The sequence below is a fragment of the Salmo trutta genome, chromosome 18, assembly GCF_901001165.1.
Source record: "Salmo trutta chromosome 18, fSalTru1.1, whole genome shotgun sequence".
NCBI lineage: Eukaryota > Metazoa > Chordata > Actinopteri > Salmoniformes > Salmonidae > Salmo > Salmo trutta.
This window is the reverse complement of record NC_042974.1, coordinates 41,204,502-41,224,174: the sequence shown is the minus strand read 5'-3', so window position 1 is coordinate 41,224,174 and position 19,673 is coordinate 41,204,502. Positions and strand designations below refer to the sequence as shown.

General features: G+C 43.8%; 1 protein-coding gene across 2 annotated transcripts in view; it reads left to right on the top strand.

Annotated features, from left to right (window-relative positions):
* The window catches only part of LOC115153302 (attractin-like protein 1), a 332,646-nt gene that overhangs the window by 74,513 nt on the left and 238,460 nt on the right, over positions 1 to 19,673 (top strand). For both annotated transcript variants that reach the window (XR_003867679.1, XM_029698596.1), the window contains exons 8-12: positions 1,793 to 2,048; positions 4,476 to 4,659; positions 6,182 to 6,336; positions 15,004 to 15,088; positions 15,511 to 15,722. Coding sequence is in view for 1 of the 2 variants with exons in the window: in XM_029698596.1 (XP_029554456.1) it covers positions 1,793 to 2,048; positions 4,476 to 4,659; positions 6,182 to 6,336; positions 15,004 to 15,088; positions 15,511 to 15,722 (892 nt within the window). In the remaining variant the exon portion in view is untranslated. The remainder of the gene's footprint in view (positions 1 to 1,792; positions 2,049 to 4,475; positions 4,660 to 6,181; positions 6,337 to 15,003; positions 15,089 to 15,510; positions 15,723 to 19,673) is intronic.

Here is a 19,673-nt window from a genome sequence, read left to right as displayed (position 1 = left end):
TGACCATGCATGTTGTTGTTTATACACACACACCCACACACACACACACACACACACACACACACACACACACACACACACACACACACAACCCTACTCTCTACGTCTATAATTCAAGAGTCCTCCATCTACCCTGAAATATGTCATTATTTTCTATCTCCCCTCTAAGGATTGAGAGATTACCGTAAGCATCTGTCGCTGCTAGGAATATAGGCCGTCGCTCATGCCCATTATCGATTTTATAATACCGACTGAAGCAATAGCTCGGCCTTACGCGCGCATTCAGATCCTATCATTTATATAACATCCCCTGCTTGGCATTCACATTTTGTATTCAGAAATAAAAAAGTCACCTTCAATAAAAGTCCCCACTTTGTCGGAAATCGAGCTTCCGAGGGAGGCGTGGTAGAAACAGAAGCGTGGGGGTTGCTGCTCAGCTGGTGATGCGGTGGTTAAACCCCCCTCCAGCCGAAAATGATTACTAATTGTGTGTTGGAGTGTGTGTTTGGCTGTGTGTTTTGTGCACTCCTCTTCCTCCCCGTCTGCTTCTACTACACGACTCAGACCTTGCGTGTGTGAGAGAGTAATCTCTTGGACAGAGACATGTCATATAAATGGTATTAGGCTTTGTCAACAGGCTGTGGAATGCGACAACTAATGAGGAACTTTGTTCCGGTACGCTAATTCTTCGGCACTGATCATTTGGACAAATCACGATTTCGCAGGTGCTCGCATCTTTCGAATTTCGGAAGGGGAGGGGACGTTTGGCTCATAGACTAGCCTGAAACTTGCATAGTATCTTTCGCGTTACATCTCTCCCCAGAACTTAATAAAGCGTTTTACTCAATTATGCAAGATTTTTGCTCTGGGTTTCCGAGATTAGTGAAACGTGATTCAGGTGGGTGCTGCAGTGCGTGCGGAGGTAATTTAGAAGTAAGAGAGAAGCAGATTTCCTTGACAGAAAATACATTGAGGCGCTTAAGGCTGTTGGTTCTCTGGTGGGATGTGTTTGTGGCCAGGGATACGGCATAATTGGCCCCGTGCTATGTAGCGACACAGTGTGTCACCTGTGCTAGGATGTTCCCTTTGTTTCTGTGAGGGTGGAGCTCCTCTAGGTTGACTGTACAGTACAATATGTTGCTTTATGTTTAGGAAATGGAAAGCTGCAGTAGAGTAGTAGTCTGCACTGGACAAACAGGATGCCATAGCATGTATGACTGTATTGCTATCTTAGATCACTGCACTGGCTGTAGTAGGTTTTTAGTTGCATACCTATCAGGTTAAGGTAGTTGATTGTTATCTGTAGTATCAGGTGATTCAGTGGTTGACTGCAGTATGAGGCTATAGCAGCAGTCTTTCTTATTGATTGTTGGTGTTCACGGTGCAACGTAGCTATACCAAGTGTGTGTGTGTGTGTGTGTGTGTGTGTGTGTGTGTGTGTGTGTGTGTGTGTGTGGGGTGTTTGGGGTCCAGCTCCCACTCTGGCAGAGCTGATACACACTATGGAGAAGCTCAAGGTCCTGCAGCTCAATTGCACACACACACACACACACACACACACACACACACACACACACACACACACACACACACACACACACACACACACACACACACACACTGTCTCGCCTTTTTCTCATATTGTACACAAGCATGCACAGAGCAGACATATTGTCGAGGGCAGTCGGTGATAGAAACCCCTTTAATCTAGTCTGTCTTTACAAATATAAACACAATCTCTAACACATATTCTCTGTCATCTCATGCCTCTGATGTTTGCCCCCCTCCTCAGGACGACATCTACATGTATGGGGGGAAGCTGGAGGCCGGTTCAGGCAACGTGACAGATGAGCTGTGGGTCTTTAACATCCCTAGTCGAACTTGGTCCCTGAGGACCCCGAGCAGCCTGGTCCAGGGACAGCCCTACGCCGTGGAGGGACACTCCGCCCACCTGACTGAACTGACCAATGGGGACCTGGTGATGGTGGTCATCTTCGGCTACTCACCCGTCTACAGCTACATCAGCAAAGTGCAGGAGTACAACATCAGTAGGTCCAAGAATGGAGATATGGATGGATGGATGAATCAAATGAATGAGTGAATGAAGTCTGTCCAGCCACACATACTGTATCCGTCCCTCCATCTATCCATCTATCCATCCATTGATCTCTCTTGTCTGTCTTCTTAACCAATTGATTTGTCTCAGTCTGACGTTAATCAATCAGTCCACTAGCCCACTGCTGAGTCCACCCTCCATTAGCCTGCTATATATCTGAGCCAAGAGAATCAGAGAATTGGGTTGTTAAGTGGGGTTGACAGCCATGATGAATGATTTCAGATTTACATCCCACATGTACCCGATGGCAGATTTCGGAGCATTCCAAAATAGGCAAGGAGACAGCAACATCCTCAGATGACCTCAACAACTTTGTATTCATTTCATGGTGCTCAATGATTAATACATTGTTGTTGGGGTCATCTTTGGGTGTTGCTGTCACTCATCTATTTATGGAAGGCTCAGGATCTTTAATGTTTACCCAGATAACTCTCTTTTCCCATTAAAAAAAACTTTTGTAGCACCATTACCTGCATATTACTCTGTGGCAGTCTTATTCTTATGATGGCAAGTACACTTACTGTCTATATGCAGACACGTATACACCCCACAGTATCTTTAACTTTATCATCTTTTTTTGTAAGATTTAATTTGATATTTTATTAACGATACACAACATACACATACAAATGACAACATCATACAAACATCAACTACATCACACCTGCCCAGACCCACTAGCACACACCCCCATCTCTAGCCTGCGCATCACTTTCCTCCACATGGCCTGAAACGGAACCATTTTGTTTCTCTCCGTAGCCCATGCACTTTCAATATTTAAATAATAAATCATTCGATTTTTTTCCCATTGTGCTAATGATGGCGGATGATTGATTTACACGTTTTTAGTATACGTTTTTTCAAGACGATTGTTAAGTAGAGAATCGTCTAACCAATCGGGTGTCTCACTACACCCCCATATGCCATGTCTCCAAATACTTAGACAGACGGATTAAAAGTACGTTTACATTGTAATACTTCTGACAGCCAACCTTCTAGCTCCGCCCACAACTTCCTGACTTCGTAGCGTTCCCAGAAAGCATAGATTATTCATTATTCGTTTTATACTGAAGACTTGACTGCTGTTGTGCTGTAGAATTTGTGAATGTTGTCTCTTGTATAATAAATGATATACATGTGCTTATAGTGGATTAAGCTTACATTTCCGTTAACTGTAATTTTGTTAGTTAAGCTCCATCGTGTGCCAGCATCAGTTATTTTTAAGTCTTGGTTAGTTTATATTAGTTTATTATTTTCTAAAAGATTGTCAGTTGCCCTCTGCAAGGTTTTGTAGATCTTACCTATCATATGAATATCCTTTTCTGACTCAAATAAGGTTATCCTCTTGACTGCATTAGAGTCAAGGTCTTTTGACCAGAGCTAGTGACCACTGTTGAACGCCTAGGTTTTCATACCAGCAGATGGCGCTAAGCTACAGTGTTTTGAGGAGTACCAATCAGGTGAACGCCTGCATTACAAAGCATTTCAGCCTATAGGAGGCTCATTGCAGCCCAGTCCAGCCACATTAAAACCTGTGGAGAGAGTTTAAGAGGGAGGGAGGGGACATCTACAGTGTTGGGTACTCCAGTCCTCGAGTACCTCCAATAGCACACAAAAAACACCTGATGGCTCTCTGGTCATTAAGAGGAAGTGGCACCTAGGCAAGACCTTCTAGGAGAAGACGATCATTAATGTGCCTGAGCTCTACTGGAAACTCACTTTATTACCTCCCTCTCTCCCTGCCCCTCATCTCTCTCCCCTCACCTATCCCTCCCTCATATATCTCTCCCCTATCCCTCCCTCTCCATCTCAGACTAGTCCCCCTCTCTCAAACTGTTTTTTTCCTATAATTATTTATTTAGAGCACTATGGATATTGTGATATTTCATCAAATTTAGAGAGTTGAGTGTCACCATTTAGAAAGTTGAGTCTACCTTTTAGGTGACTTCCTATAAGTGAAAGGAAGAAGGAAATAGTTTGTAAAAAGAACTCACTTGGCAAATTGTCAGTAAACTGTTTGACCTTCCCCATTATCTACTTTTCACTTTCTCTATTTCCCTTCACTTGTGGGAGTTGGGAGGTCTGCTTCTCAGTGTATCACATGCTCCGTGGCCTCCCCCTCTCTCCAGCTCTCCCTCCATCTGTCACAAGGGGACTTGAAGTACATGGTGGAGCAGCCCGCTGGCTTGGTCTGGCTCCCAGAGTCAGCCTTTTACACACACTCTCATTTGACACACCCAGGCACACACACTCACGAGCATGGATGCTTATTTTCCATACCGTATGTCTCAAAGCTGATCCAATCATGCTGGCCCACTCACACTAAGATGCACTTCTCTTCTGCCTCTCTGTCGCACAGGGACAAACTCCTGGCAGGTCCCTGAGACCAACGGGGCCATCGTCCAGGGTGGCTATGGCCACAGCAGTGTGTATGACAGCTCCGGCAGGTGCGTGTATGTCCACGGGGGCTACAAGGCCCTGCCTGCCAACAAGTATGGCCTGGTGGACGAGCTGTATCGCTATGAGGTGCAGACCCGGACCTGGTGAGTGCTATTAGGTTGGCAGAAAGTGTCTGTCTGTCTGTCTGCCTGACTCTCTGTCTGTCTGACTCTCTGTCTGTCTGACTCTCTGTCTCTCTGTGTTTGTGCTTGTATCAGCAGCTGCATATTCACTTGAAAGTTCACAAGCTGTATCAATTTACCAGTCCTGAGAAAACTGTGTGTAAAATAAGCCTACATTCCCCAGTGCCCCAGTAGCAAAATGCATTTATTTGCTAAATGTCGAGTGAACAGACGTTGGCGTCTTACATTAGGTAGATGTTTAACACAGAGATGCTTGTCTTGCCTGTGTTCAGACACTGTGTCTAGACGCTCAGTGCTGGACAGCTGAAAGGCAGATTTGTCAAAGCACACTAATGCAATAGTCAGCATTGTGTTGCGAGGAGGTACTCATTATTTCCACATACCTAGACACTCAGCATCAAACACATGAGCATACAGCGCATACTGGAAAGATACAGAAGGATGAGCTAGAAAGATTCACAGTGAAGCAGAGATTGTATACACAGTGTGATATGAAAGGAGGCCTCCGCTGAACCTTGACGGATGGATGGGCGACAGGGGAGGGTACACCCTTTCAATCTCTCTCTCTCTCTCTCTCTCTCTCTCTCTCTCTCTTTCTCTGTCTCTCTGTCTCTCTGTCTCTCTGTCTCTCTGTCTCTCTGTCTCTCTCTGTGTCTCTCTGTGTCTCTGTCTCTCTCTGTGTCTCTCTGTTTCCCATCATCCAGACTGTCACATATCCGTTGGGTTTGACAGTGACCAGTCTGTCTGCATGGCCGGTGTCTGTCTGTCTCTGTTGATCCTCAATTGGAGTTCTGTCTGTCTGCCTTTCATGTCTGATGTCAGTTGTATATTCACTGGTAACTTATTGAGGCAGTTGATGTGCCCTCTTGCCAAAGCTTGCTGACACATAGCACACAGTTTATTGCAATGGGTCCATTTATTTACAGTCGGTAGGTTGAATATACACTGAGGCTACTTAGGCAGAAATGGAATTTGGAATGTTCAAACTCTCTCAGAACTATCAAGTCTGTAAACCCCTACATACTCTCTCTGTGTCTATGGATAGTACAGTTGACACTTAGGCAGACGGTGGGGTCTGTGCACTTTGACCCTAGCAGAGGAGATGGGAGAGGATGAAATATTCCTGTAGAGTTTTGTGTGTGTGTGTGTGTGTGTGTGTCCATGGTGCCACATTATGGATGACGTCTGTCTGGGTATTTGACCTGGCCTATGGAGAGTGACCTTCAGTCCAACTGTTCACTTGCATAAGCCACATGACCCAGACTGGCCCACACACTGCTGTAATCAACACCCAGGGATGGGCACGCACGCACGCACACACTCATGCATGCACGCACATACATGCTCATAATTGACACATTAATACATTAGCATGGTGTGTGTGTGTGTGTGTGTGTGTGTGTGTGTGTGTGTGTGTGTGTGTGTGTGTGTGTGTGTGTGTGTGTGTGTGTGTGTGTGTGTGTGTGTGTGTGTGTGTTGACAGGATGATCCTGAGAGAGAGTGGTCTGGCGCGGTACCTCCACACTGCAGTGCTGAGCAATGGGGCTCTGCTGGTGTTTGGAGGAAACACCCACAACGACACGTCCCTCAGTAACGGAGCCAAGTGCTTCTCGGCTGACTTCCTGGCCTACGACATAGGTAAGGACCAATCATATGCATACAGACAAATCATAGGTAACAACCATCCCCTCCTCAACTGCTTTTGGTATGATGCAATCCTCGTGTTTTGAACTGACTATATTTGATACCTTTGTGCTGAAAATATAAGTTACTGGTTTCAACCTCCAGGCATATCGTACAGATATAAATGTTACATACTCAATACGTATACATACATAGTTAAGTATAAGCAACCCCAACCCCCTACCATACAATACCACACATTCCTCCAGGGAGACATCATACATGTGATCTTCACTGTCACCAGCATGCGCCCACCCAGCCACTCCCATCAGAGTTGACCCCTGACTCCTAAAGCCAGTTGTCATTTGTCATTTTCCAGTGTTAGTCGCCTCCCAGGCCTGGACCCACACAGATCACACAGTGAGTGTAACCAAAGAAGAACTGGCAGGTGACATTCTGCAGCCTTAGGGAAAGTGTGTTCACTGACCTTTGACCTCAACAAACAACAGCATTAGCCTTAGGCTGTTATGAAAGTCAAGTGGATGTGTAAAGCTATACCTTTCCATAGGGGTAAATGCACAGCCCCAATTACCTGAGATAGAAGATCACGTTCTGTTGTAACAGGGACAGTAGACATCCTTTAAAAAGTGGAACTAGCTCTAAACCAAAAGCTAGTCATAGCCACTCATGATTAGGGCTGTGGCGGTAATGGCATTTTGTCAGCCGGTTATTGTCATGCAAATGACTGCCGGTTTCACGGTAATTGATCTTTAATTAACATAAACCCGTTAAGCATCTCTAGGCCTCCACACATACAAGCCACTGATGCGCGCCTTTGGAACATCTACAGTGAGGGAAAAAAGTATTTGATCCCCTGCTGATTTTGTACGTTTGCCCACTGACAAAGAAATGATCAGTCTATAAATTTAATGGTAGATTTATTTGAACAGTGAGAGACAGAATAACAACAAAAATCCAGAAAAACGCATGTCAAAAATGTTATAAAATGATTTGCATTTTAATGAGGGAAATAAGTATTTGACCCCTCTGCAAAACATGACTTAGTACTTGGTGGCAAAACCCTTGTTGGCAATCACAGAGGTCAGACGTTTCTTGTAGTTGGCCACCAGGTTTGCACACATCTCAGGAAAGATTTTGTCCCACTCCTCTTTGCAGATCTTCTCCAAGTCATTAAGGTTTCGAGGCTGACGTTTGGCAACTCGAACCTTCAGCTCCCTCCACAGATTTTCTATGGGATTAAGGTCTGGAGACTGGCTAGGCCACTCCAGGACCTTAATGTGCTTCTTCTTGAGCCACTCCTTTGTTGCCTTGGCCGTGTGTTTTGGGTCATTGTCATGCTGGAATACCCATCCACGACCCATTTTCAATGCCCTGGCTGAGGGAAGGAGGTTCTCACCCAAGATTTGACGGTACCGTAAATTCCGGACTATAAGCCGCAACTTTTTTCCCAGGCTTTGAACCTCGCGGCTTAAACAATGACGGGCTAATATATGGATTTTTCCCGCTTTCAATTTTTTTTCCCCAAAAAAACACATTCTGTGACGTGCTCAGTTTTTTGGCGGCATGAAGCTTTCATTAGACCAATGAAATTGCCGAACGGGTTAAGGTCAAACAACTTTTTTGTTTACTGTTTAGATTAAATCGAGCGCTCTCAAACTTCCCATCATTCTGATTACGGTAGTCATTTTGTCACCCTCATCATGGCAAAGACACGGAGAAATGCATATGATGCAGCTTTCAAGTTGAAGGCAATTGATCTGGCTGTTGGAAAAGGAAATAGAGCTGCTGCACGGGAGCTTGGTCTTAATGAGTCGATGATAAGACGTTGGAAACAGCACCATGAGGAATTGACTCAGTGCAAAAAGACAACTAAAGCTTACTGCAAATTTTTTTTTTTTTACAAGCCGTGTTTCGTTAAAGCCTATTTATTTTTGTTACAAGCCGTGTTTTGTTAAAGCCTGTGTAAAGTTAATTTGTTTCAATGTACCGGTAGGCACCTGCGGCTTATAGACATGTGCAGCTTATTTATGTTCAAAAAAAATAATTAAATCAGTGGTTGCGGCTTATATTCAGGTGCGCTTAATAGTCCGGAAATTACGGTACATGGCCCCGTCCATCGTCCCTTTGATGCGGTGAAGTTGTCCTGTCCCCTTAGCAGAAAAACACCCCCAAAGCATAATGTTTCCACCTCCATGTTTGACGGTGGGGATGGTGTTCTTGGGGTCATAGGCAGCATTCCTCCTCCTCCAAAGTTGAGTTGAGTTGATGCCAAAGAGCTCCATTTTGGTCTCATCTGACCACAACACTTTCACCCAGTTGTCCTCTGAATCATTCAGATGTTCATTGGCAAACTTCAGACGGGCATGTATATGTGCTTTCTTGAGCAGGGGGACCTTGTGGGCGCTGCAGGATTTCAGTCCTTTACGGCTTAGTGTGTTACCAATTGTTTTCTTGGTGACTATGGTCCCAGCTGCCTTGAGATCATTGACAAGATCCTCCCGTGTAGTTCTGGGCTGATTCCTCACCGTTCTCATGATCATTACAACTCCACGAGGTGAGATCTTGCATGGAGCCCCAGGCCGAGGGAGATTGACAGTTCTTTGTGTTTCTTCCATTTGTGAATAATCGCACCAACTGTTGTCACCTTCTCACCAAGCTGCTTGGCGATGGTCTTGTAGCCCATTCCAGCCTTGTGTAGGTCTACAATCTTGTCCCTGACATCCTTGGAGAGTTCTTTGGTCTTGGCAATGGTGGAGAGTTTGGAATCTGATTGATTGATTGCTTCTGTGGACAGGTGTCTTTTATAAAGGTAACAAGCTGAGATTAGGAGCACTCCCTTTAAGAGTGTGCTCCTAATCTCAGCTCGTTACCTGTATAAAAGACACCTGGGAGCCAGAAATCTTTCTGATTGAGAGGGGGTCAAATACGTATTTCCCTCATTAAAATGCAAATCAATTTATAACATTTTTAACATGCGTTTTTCTGGATTTTTTGTTGTTGTTATTCTGTCTCTCACTGTTCAAATAAACCTACCATTAAAATTGTAGACTGATCATTTCTTTGTCAGTGGGCAAACGTACAAAATCAGCAGGGGATCAAATACTTTTTTCCCTCACTGTACATTTCTTTTAAAGTAAAAAAAATCAATTTAATAAAACGCATAATAAATCCATTATTTATTTTAGACCGGTCTAAAGAAACATTATGATATGAAGAAAGTGTATTTCAGAAGAACCAAATGTGAGTCGGCCTACTATATGTTATTTGGCTACTCGCCATGCCATTGGCTAGTTCATTTAGCAGACAAGATATGCTTATGAGTCCCTTGCCATTATTTTATACTGTATGATTTTATTGTAAGAATAATATAATTGAACTTAGCTGAAAACAATAGAAAAATGATGAACGTAAAAGTGGTCGTTTGAAACAGGTCATACACACTAGATTTAGAGTTATTTGGTAAATTTACTTGTGAAACCTTAGAATGTCTTAGAAATCAAAACATAAATGGGCTGCATGATGTGACTATAGCTATTGACTATTTGAAAAAGTCACACACAAAAAAACGTCCGTGAAAGGTAGTCCCAGCGTCGTCCAGGTTAATGGAGGGTTTGGCCGGGGGGCTTTACTTGGCTCTAGCGACTCCTTGTGGAGGACCGGGCGCATGCAGGCTGACTTTGGTTGTCAGATGAACGGTGTTTCCTCCGACACATTGGTGCAGCTGGCTCCAGGGTTAAGCGGGCGGGTGTTAAGAAGCGCGGCTTGGCGTGTCATGTTTCGCAGAATGCATGACTCGACCTTCGCCTCTCCCGAGCCCGTTGGGGAGTTGTAACAATGACACAAATTTGGGAGAAAAAAGGGGGTAGAAAATACAATAAAAATAAATAAAAATAAAGCTTGCGCTCTGTTCCTTGGCTCAGGCGGCACACCTTGTTCTTTCATCAAGTGATCATATTTTCACCCATCAGAATATTCTCAATTTAATATTGTCTTTATTAATATGTACAATTTGTTTTGATTTAGAATGGCCCATTATCAAATGGGTAGGAACAGGGGCAGGGGGAAAAATACATTAAATTAAATCATGCCAGGTAGGCTACTCTGGTTTTATAGGGGAGCAGAAATATGCCGAAATATAGTAGCATCTGGGATCCTCATATTTTTAGTGGCAACCATCAAAACTCTTCTTTCACACAGGATTTTATATAGAAATGTCTGGGCTTATAGGAACAGTTATTTCACTCACATATTCCACCCAAACTCTGTATTGCCATGGGCTCTCCAACCATGTTTCTGCAGCTACCCAGCGCCTAATTTGGGAAACCAAGTGAAATCTGTTTGGGAACATCGATGGTAACATGTTTTCATAACGAAACGTACTGTATATAGGCATATGGATGTTCTACATGCAAATGTTTTGAATGAATCATCACCTTAGAAAGCGCTGTCCAATTCGTTGTGTTTGGCTTTGAAACAACCTCCACAATGACCATGTTTTACACTCAGTTTCAACCTGTTGTTGAACTTCTTTCTTCAAATTGATCGATCACAGTGAGGTCAAAACATTTAGCCTAACGATGAGTTTTAAAAGCATGATACTGTTTTGATGATAAGTGTTTGATGTGATTTTCCATTGCATTTGCATTGATGTCAGAGGTGGTTAGAGCACTGAGTACCAGGCCATTAGTGACCTGATGGTCGTTAGTGAGTTGGGTACCACCAACGCATGTCCAGAGTGCATAAAAGGAGATTACCGTGACTCAACGGTCACGTGGAATTTGACTGTGGTCACGACTCATGACTGCCGGTGTGGCGGTAATACGGTCACTGCAACAGCCCTACTTATGATAGACTATTCATTACCCCCTGGTCAAATAAAGTTATTTTGCCCTCTTTGGAGTTAGTAAGCTATCCTCTGCAAGATATAAAAGGGCGGTTTAGTACTAAAGGTTTAGAGTTATGTGTGTGTGTGTGCATGTGCGTGCCTTCCTGTGTGTGTGTGTTTGGACTACCTGGGGTTTTACTGGAGATCTCGGGATGTGAGTTACAGCTCACCTTTCAGTGCTGACAGTAATACAGTGGGGATCATTAACACCCCATAAAGAGCTGCAGAATGGGAGCCGGCCAGATGGCGTCTGCTCTTTTAGGAATATTTGTTTTGAATACACTGTATACACTCTGCAGGGGAATTACGGGACATTCTGAGCACAGGGAGGGAGGCAAGGGAGGAGGAGAGGGATGCGTCCTTAAATCTCTACAGCCAGCCCTCCCTGACTCTGTTCACCAGCCACCCTTCACAAGTTTTACTGCACTGAGAGAGGAGGGGAGGGTTGATGGAGAATTAAAATAGAGAGATGGAGACAAAATAAATAGGAAGATTGGGACTAGCAAGAGAGAAAGAGGAGACAACATTAAGTCAATGAGTCATTAAGGTAGTAGATGTAGTAATACATTCAAAGAAAGAAAATATATTAAAGCGGAATGTTTATCCGCTAATTAGACGATGTAGCAAATCCAGATAAGGACAAGATGTTTGAAGAACTTGACTCTGTAGCTTTCTCCAGCAGTCATGGAGGGTCACTGCTCAACTTTCATTCTCAGTCATTTAAATAGCCAGTCCAATCACCTTGAGTAGGCCACTCTCAATGGATGAAAAGTCCAATGTCACTTTTATAATCCGAAGGCAACTGATTGTTTTATGTTCAAGGTGTTAGGCTAGACTGATGCTTGGCTTGGGGAATGTGGTGTAGACTCTTCACTCAAGCTCAGGCAAAACCAATCTCTGTGATTGGAGCTCCGTTATATAGGCCAGTGTTTGGCCAGACATGGCCTCTTGGCGACCTGTCATTCATTATAGTCCCTGAGGACTGGGTTGTCACTGGACATTGTTGACTCATTTCATTATAAAGCCAAATTAACAATCTCCATTATCAGCCTCTTATAGAGAGAACAGGTTTGTGGAAGGCATTTTCCCTGTATTGCTTTTATAATAATTGAACAATTTTGCTTATAAAACATGCCGGAACCTACTATAGACCAAAACAAAGCTATAGTGAAGGATGCTTCTTACTCAAGTATTGCTGAAAGACATTGTAGCCTACTACAGTACATATGAGACGTGTCAACAGTTTTCTCTAGTTGAATGTGTTAAAAGTCTCATTTATTAGTTAATGGACTGATATGACTTCCTCTCGTCTCCCCTCGTCTCTCTGTGAGCTAATTAATTAGTTCCACCTGTGGAAGAGGCCTCACTCTACCGCTCCCTCTCTCTATCGGCCCCGCCACGCACGCTGAGAGACGGTTTTAAGCGCTAATTTGTTTTTGTTTTTCTCTGCTAACCTTGGAGGGGGAAAGCGTTATTAGCTTTTTGTGTTTTTCTTCTGCGAGAGATTTAATTCAGGTCGACACAGATGGCAGTTTTAATTTGCGTTTAATCCCCCCCCCCCATTACCCCATCTTCATACTTCTAATTAGATTTGGGGGAAATGATCTCTAATTAAAAATGTTTTGTCCCCACACCCCCTGAAAGGCAACTGGCAGCACCGTCTTCAACAAGAGTGACCTGTTTATATTGGAGCTCCAGACAGTGTCTCTCAAAGCGGCTCCCGAACACAAAAACACATTTCATTAAGTTTGCCATTTGAATGAGTTTGATTTCCCCATCACTCTTGACTCTGGTGCAGATTTGGTCTGCTGATTCTCCTGTCATCTCCCCCTGTCTACGTGTACATTATTCATGGTTCCTCTGCCAATATCCTGGGAGGAAATGAAATAGGGGGACCGTTGGGATAAGTATCAGTGAGTTTCATTATAGAGAGTCATCTCCAGCCATCTCCAGTACACCTCAGGTGGTTGGAAGACCCAATGGGCTGTCTGTCAGTGCATGTCTGGGGTATGGATTCACTCTAGCTCCAGGCTTCAGGATAGGTAGTAGGCCTCAGATAGTGCTAACGTCAGGATTCCAATTTAACTACTGGTGGTCTGTCACAAATACTTATTTTGGTCTGTCCCTTTAGCCACTGCATCACCAATGCACATCTCTATCTTATGCGACTATCAAAAAGTACTGTAGGTCTGAGTCTGACCAGCTGAGAGAGAGTATTAGAATGATTGACGTTTAAACGCGATCATACTATGACCCTGTCAGAGAGCAACTTGGTCTTTAGGAAGGGATTACAGCGCCTTCTGATCTGGACTGGTGTTGTTGACTTGTCTTTCCCTTTAAACACGGTCCCAATTAGCCAAGCACTTGCGTGGTCGTTTGCAACCTGGCTGCACAATTAACTCCCAAGCACAGTTTATATTGGACAACTAATCTGGGTAAATGGCACATTTACATATTAATGCAATAGTGGACGTGTGGGTTGTAAAGCATCAGAAAGCTGTAAAATGAAATGCTAAAATGCACGATCGTGATTGCTCTTAGAGCCATTACTCTGAACCACAGCCTAGAATCCCCAACAGACAAGATCAATGGATGGTTAAACTGGTTTGTGAAGTCATATTCAGAGGCAGCCACATAATAAACAATTCAAAGACATTATGTTAAGAGGTTGGCGTTTATACTCTCCGAGGATCCCTCTAACAGCGAGGAAACTGAACGTTGTACTCTCTCAATTTAACATGATTTGGCTCGTGATATTATCAAAGTGAAGAAATCGGCTTTGCCTACTATCATTTTCTCTCTATTATTATTTGTTTGACTCTGAGCAGAATGGTAGATAATCACTGACAGACAAATTGTCTAGCTGTATTGTGGGCTGTGTTGTCAGAGCTGCTCCAGGTAGACTTGTTGTAGCCTACCCATGGATCAGTGTGGTTCCTGACCAGGGTCCTAGGAGATTGGTAATCAAACTACCATTAAGGGCCTGTGTGCCCACCACCACCACCAGCCCAGGATTGTCTAATAGCAGCTGCAGTGGATTCAACTGTAATTAGGGTTATTTATGCAATCGTAAAAGGCATCTTTTCTAGCTGCAGTTAGTTGTTTATGATGGCCCTGTTTCTAGGGTATGGCCCCTAGTGCTCTGCTCACACACAGTGTTAATCACTGCTGGGCTTGACACACCCAGCCCTATAGGGGACCATGATATTCATACAGGCCATTCTCCACAGCCTCTGTTCAAAGGATTCTCATATGTGTTAATAATGTAGAGTTGACACTTCCATTGTAGATTATGTGTGTGTGTGAGTGTGTGCAACAGTGCAGACGTGGTGTGTGTGTGTGTGCGTGCGCCCGTGTGTGTGTACCCAGTCTCAGATCTCACAGATATTCTGTCTCAGTGGCTCTGGTACTTACTGTATTCTGTGTTTCAATATGTACAGTAGGGTGGTATGGTACAGGCCTACTGAAATGAAATCCAAGCAAGTACACCCCTCTGGAAAGGATGCTAGTCTATCGTAGGGCCTTCACCCCAATCTTTCTCCTTAATGCTGAGTGCTAAGCAGAGACACATCAGGACCCATTTTTACAGCCTTTGGTATGACTCACAACCTTCCAATCTCAGGGCGGACACTCTAACCACAAGGACACTGAGTTGGTCTAGAGTCTCAGTGGAGGTATCAATTTTGGGTATTGCGGTTGAGTGCTTGACCCTACACAAGATGATACAAGTTTCTACTGAAGCAAAAACTGATCATGTGCATGTTTGTTCTTTTCAGCTTGTGATGAATGGAAAGTCCTGCCCAGGCCAGATCTCCACCGTGATGTCAACCGCTTTGGCCACACCTCTGTTGTCAGCAATGGGTCAGTCACTCACATCCACTATATTGCCCCTCCGTTACTTTTTTATAAAACATTTTATCTCACAGTTTCCTGACATCAGTTTCCTCAGTGTTACCTGGTAATAATGTGTACTCTGAGTATTTCCTGCGTTGTGTTCTCGGTAACACTTTATTTGGATAGTTCATCTGTAGATGCTCTACAGACTAGCAGTAACATTTCAACTATCTTCTAACCCTAACCTTAACTCTTATCCTAACCCTAAACATAACCTTAGCCCTAACTCTAACCTTAACCCTTACCCTCATTCTTAGCCTAACGCAAACCCTTACCATGACCTTAACAAGCAGTTGCTTATCAACAGATTGTTTGTTGATGGCATGACCATTTGCAGAGCATCTACAGATGGATTATCAAAATAAAGTGTGATCGTGTTCTCTCCCCAGGTCCATGTATGTGTTTGGAGGCTTCTCTGGTGTGCTGCTGAATGACGTGCTGGTCTACACCCCTCCCAGCTGCCAGGCCTTCGGTGAGGAGCAGCGCTGTGCCAACGCTGGCCCCGGTATCCGCTGTGTCTGGTTTAGGGACCACTGTGTCCCCTGGGACACCGGCCATGCCAACGGCAGCGTGCCCGCTCCCTTCTGCCCACCACGCACCAGTACGTGTTGCATGACATTGCTCTGTATTCTGTATTCATAGGATACATGTGGTGACACATTTTTATCTGCATATTTGTCATGGGGGAGGGTCGGTTTCGCTTCCCCCTCTGGTAGTTAACTGACTAATGGATACATGTAGGGCTGTTGCGGTGACCGTATTACCGACACACCGGTGGTCACGAGTGAGGAAGGCAGTCAAATGCCACGTGAACCTTTAGTCACGGTAATTAGGCTTCTCCAAGCTCTGATGCTGCTGATAATCATTAGTAGCCTAGCAAACTTGCAAACTTGCTAACTGCCTGGTACTCAGCACTCTATTGTCCCTCTAATCACTCTGACATCAATGCAAATAAAAGTCCGCTGACCCTGCTTCGGTACAGGTGCATGATAATGGTCCATTCTAAATCAAAACAAATTTCACACATGTATTATTTAGTATATGTAAAGACAAGATTAAATCAAGAATAGTCTGATGGATGACAATATTAGCCTATCACTTGTGAATTATATATTATCTGTTGTGAATGATGCCCAGCATAAGAAAAAATTATAAAAGTTAATAAATCATATTCGCACACATCATGTAGTCTAGCCCATAGGCCTATATGTCTTAATAAGGTTTGTATCACAGCTAAAGTGTCCAAATAACTTAAAATGAAGCACATAATTCCGCTTTACAAGGGGTGTAGATCCTGGCATACTTAAGCAGCGCCTGTTTGGGGAAGATCATTTTCACCATAAAATGCACCTTTATAATAAAAGCATTACATGCATAATTGCATTTGTGGTCACTTTTGATAATGTTGTTTTCTGATAATGGAACATTCGCGCTTATAGCCTACTAATGTGTGTGCATTGCTGCACTTATAATGTGAATAAATAGCCTAATAGTTTATCAACATTTTAAGTTAAACATTCTGATTCTAGTGGTATTCATTTGGGATCTATCGAATCCCAAAACTATGTTTGGAATATTTATTTCTCACACCGAATAGAATATGTCGATAGTAGTGCTTTTGCAGTTCGTTAGGCCTACTGATCTTGTTGGCTGACAAAAAGTAAATGTGGACATTTCTTCCAATATCTTCAATATGCACCTCAGAATTGGATAAGGACGCGCTCAGAGTTGTCCCCGATGTGTGGGTCTTCACTTATAGCCTGTGAGAAAGACCCGATCACGTGATGGAGCACGCAGCACTCAGCGAGAAGAGCACAGCGGCCACTGGCCATAAAACAGCATGGACTTTTTTAAGGTGCATTACGGCCACACAAAGGGGATGCCGCCGTGAAATTCTAGGCATTATCAAGTGCTTGTCAAATTGTGAATGAGTGTACAGCTTGCGCACACACTTTCAAGCTACGTTTTTCAAATCATCATTAGTCGAAACATGCAGCCTTACAATGTATTTAATCAAAACATATAGCCCAACGTTTGTAGAACGACTAAAGTTACATTAATAACTCTAAATTAATCATATAGGAATACCTATTTATTTGTTAACCGCTCAACACAGAATAGCTTCATGTGCGCACTCCCTCAAGATGTTTGGAGAAAATATCCTTTCTATTTTATTCAGTTTTGTTCAATTGTATTCTTCATACTATAAAATAATGCCATGGAATTCTAAGCAAATCTTGTCTGCTAAATTCACTATTGTAGCCCACAGCCATTTGGCATAACCAGATCAGGACCTAACATAACTCAGAGTATGCTATTCTGTTCTTCTGAAATATACATTTTTTTCATATCTTGCTTCTTCAGACCTGTCTAAATTAAATAATGGATAAATTGTGAAGGTGTAGGCTATATTACATGGATTTATTAGACTTTTTCAAATGTAGATGTTCCGAAGGTCTGCATCAGTAGCTTGTAGGCTATTTGTGGAAGCCAGGAGATGCTAATTGTGTTTATGTTAATTAACGGTCAATTACCGTTAGACCGACAGTTATTTGCTCGACAATCACCAATTTTGTGAACCCCACAGCCCTAGATACATGTTCTATAGTTGAGCCGTCCATGATGGAACCAATCCTCATTTCACATCAAACTCTCTTGTTCCTACCTGCCTCTTATACTGTGCTGTATGAATCATCAACCTTTTTGAGAGTAATAATAATTATGATTCCTCATAAGGCCTGTGCACATAGTGGTGGGAACAAAAGGTCAGGACCAACACAATTATCCCGTTCGGAGGCAAATACAATTATGCTGGAAATATACTCACAAGGTTGCAGAAACACCTGTATTGTGTTTTAGAGTGTTATCGGAGGTGAATTGGACCGGTGATTAACTAATTAAATGACTAATTGATGACAGATTATCACACTGTTTATCCTCTGTCCTTCTCTAATCGTTCATTTGTCAGTGGCTGCTGGCATGGAGGGTATGAGTTGGGCTCTACAGGGCAAATAGAAATGAAAGGCATATTGAGCTAGACCCATCTACCTTTTTGTTTTCCTACTGAGAAGGCGGTGTTGCAGGGGGCATTTTCATGTCAACCCTGTTTTTGTTTTTCTTAAGTCAATGGCGCCGAAGGGGATGGCTGCCGTTTTACGGACTCCTAACCAACTGTACTATTTTGTTAGTTTTTTCACATAGTTTGTAACTCATATTGTACATAATGTCGCTGCTACCGTCTCTTATGACTGAAAATAGCTTTTGGACATCAGAACAGCGATTACTCACCTCGAACTGGATGAAGATTTTTTCTTTAATGAGTCCAACGCAAAGGATATACTGCTTTGTCCAATCTATCCTACCAATGGATGCTACGCTACAGGACTGTTTTGCTAGCACAGGCTGGATGTGTTCTGGGATCAATCCAACGTCATTGAGGAGTATATCACCTCAGTCACTTGCTTCACCAATAAGTGCATCAACGACGTCATCGCCACAGTGACCGTACGTACATATCCCAACCAGAAGCCATGGATTACTGGCAACATCGGCACCGAGCTTAAGGCTAGAGCTGCCGCTTTCAAGGAGCAGGACGCTTATAAGAAATCCTGCAATGCCCTCAGACGAACCATCAAACAGGCAAAGCTTCAATACAGGACTAAGATTGAATCCTACTACACCGGCTCTGACGCTCGTCGCTTGTGGCAGGGCTTGCAAACTATTGCGGACTACAAAGGGAAACCCAGCCACGAGCTGCCCAATGATGCGAGCCTACCAGATGAGCTAATGGCCTTTTATGCTCGCTTCGAGGCAAGCAACACTGAAGCATGTATAAGAGCACCAACTGTTCCAGACGACTGCATGATCACGCTCTCCGTAGCCGACGTGAGCAAGACCTTTAAACAGGTCAACATTCACAAAGCCGCAAGGCCAGATGGATTACCAGGACGTGTACTCAAAGCATGCGGGGACGAACTGAAAAGTGTCTTCACTGACATTTTCAACCTCTCTTTGGCCGAGTCTGTAATACCTACATGTTTCAGACAGACTACCATAGTCCATGTTCCCAAGAAAGTAAAGATAACCTGCCTAAATGATTACCCCCCGTAGCACTCACGTCGGTAGCCATGAAGTGCTTTGAAAGGCTGGTCATGGCTCACATGAACACCGTCATGCTGAAAACCCTAGACCCACTCCAATTCTCATACCGCCTCAACAGATCCACAGATGACACAATCTCAATCGCACTCTACCCTGCCCTTTCCCACCTGGACAAAAGGAACACCTATGTGAGAATGCTGTTCATTGACTACAGCTCAGCGTTCAACACCATAGTACCCAGAAAGCTCATCCCTAAGCTAAGGACACTTGGACTAAACACCTCCCTCTGCAACTGGATCCTGAACTTCCTGAAGGGCCGCCCCCAGGTGGTGAGGGTAGGCAACAACATCTGCCACGCTGATCCACAACACGGGGGCCCCTCAGGGGTGCGTGATTAGTCCCCTCCTGTACTCCCTGTTCACCCACGACTGTGTGGCCAAGCACGACTCCA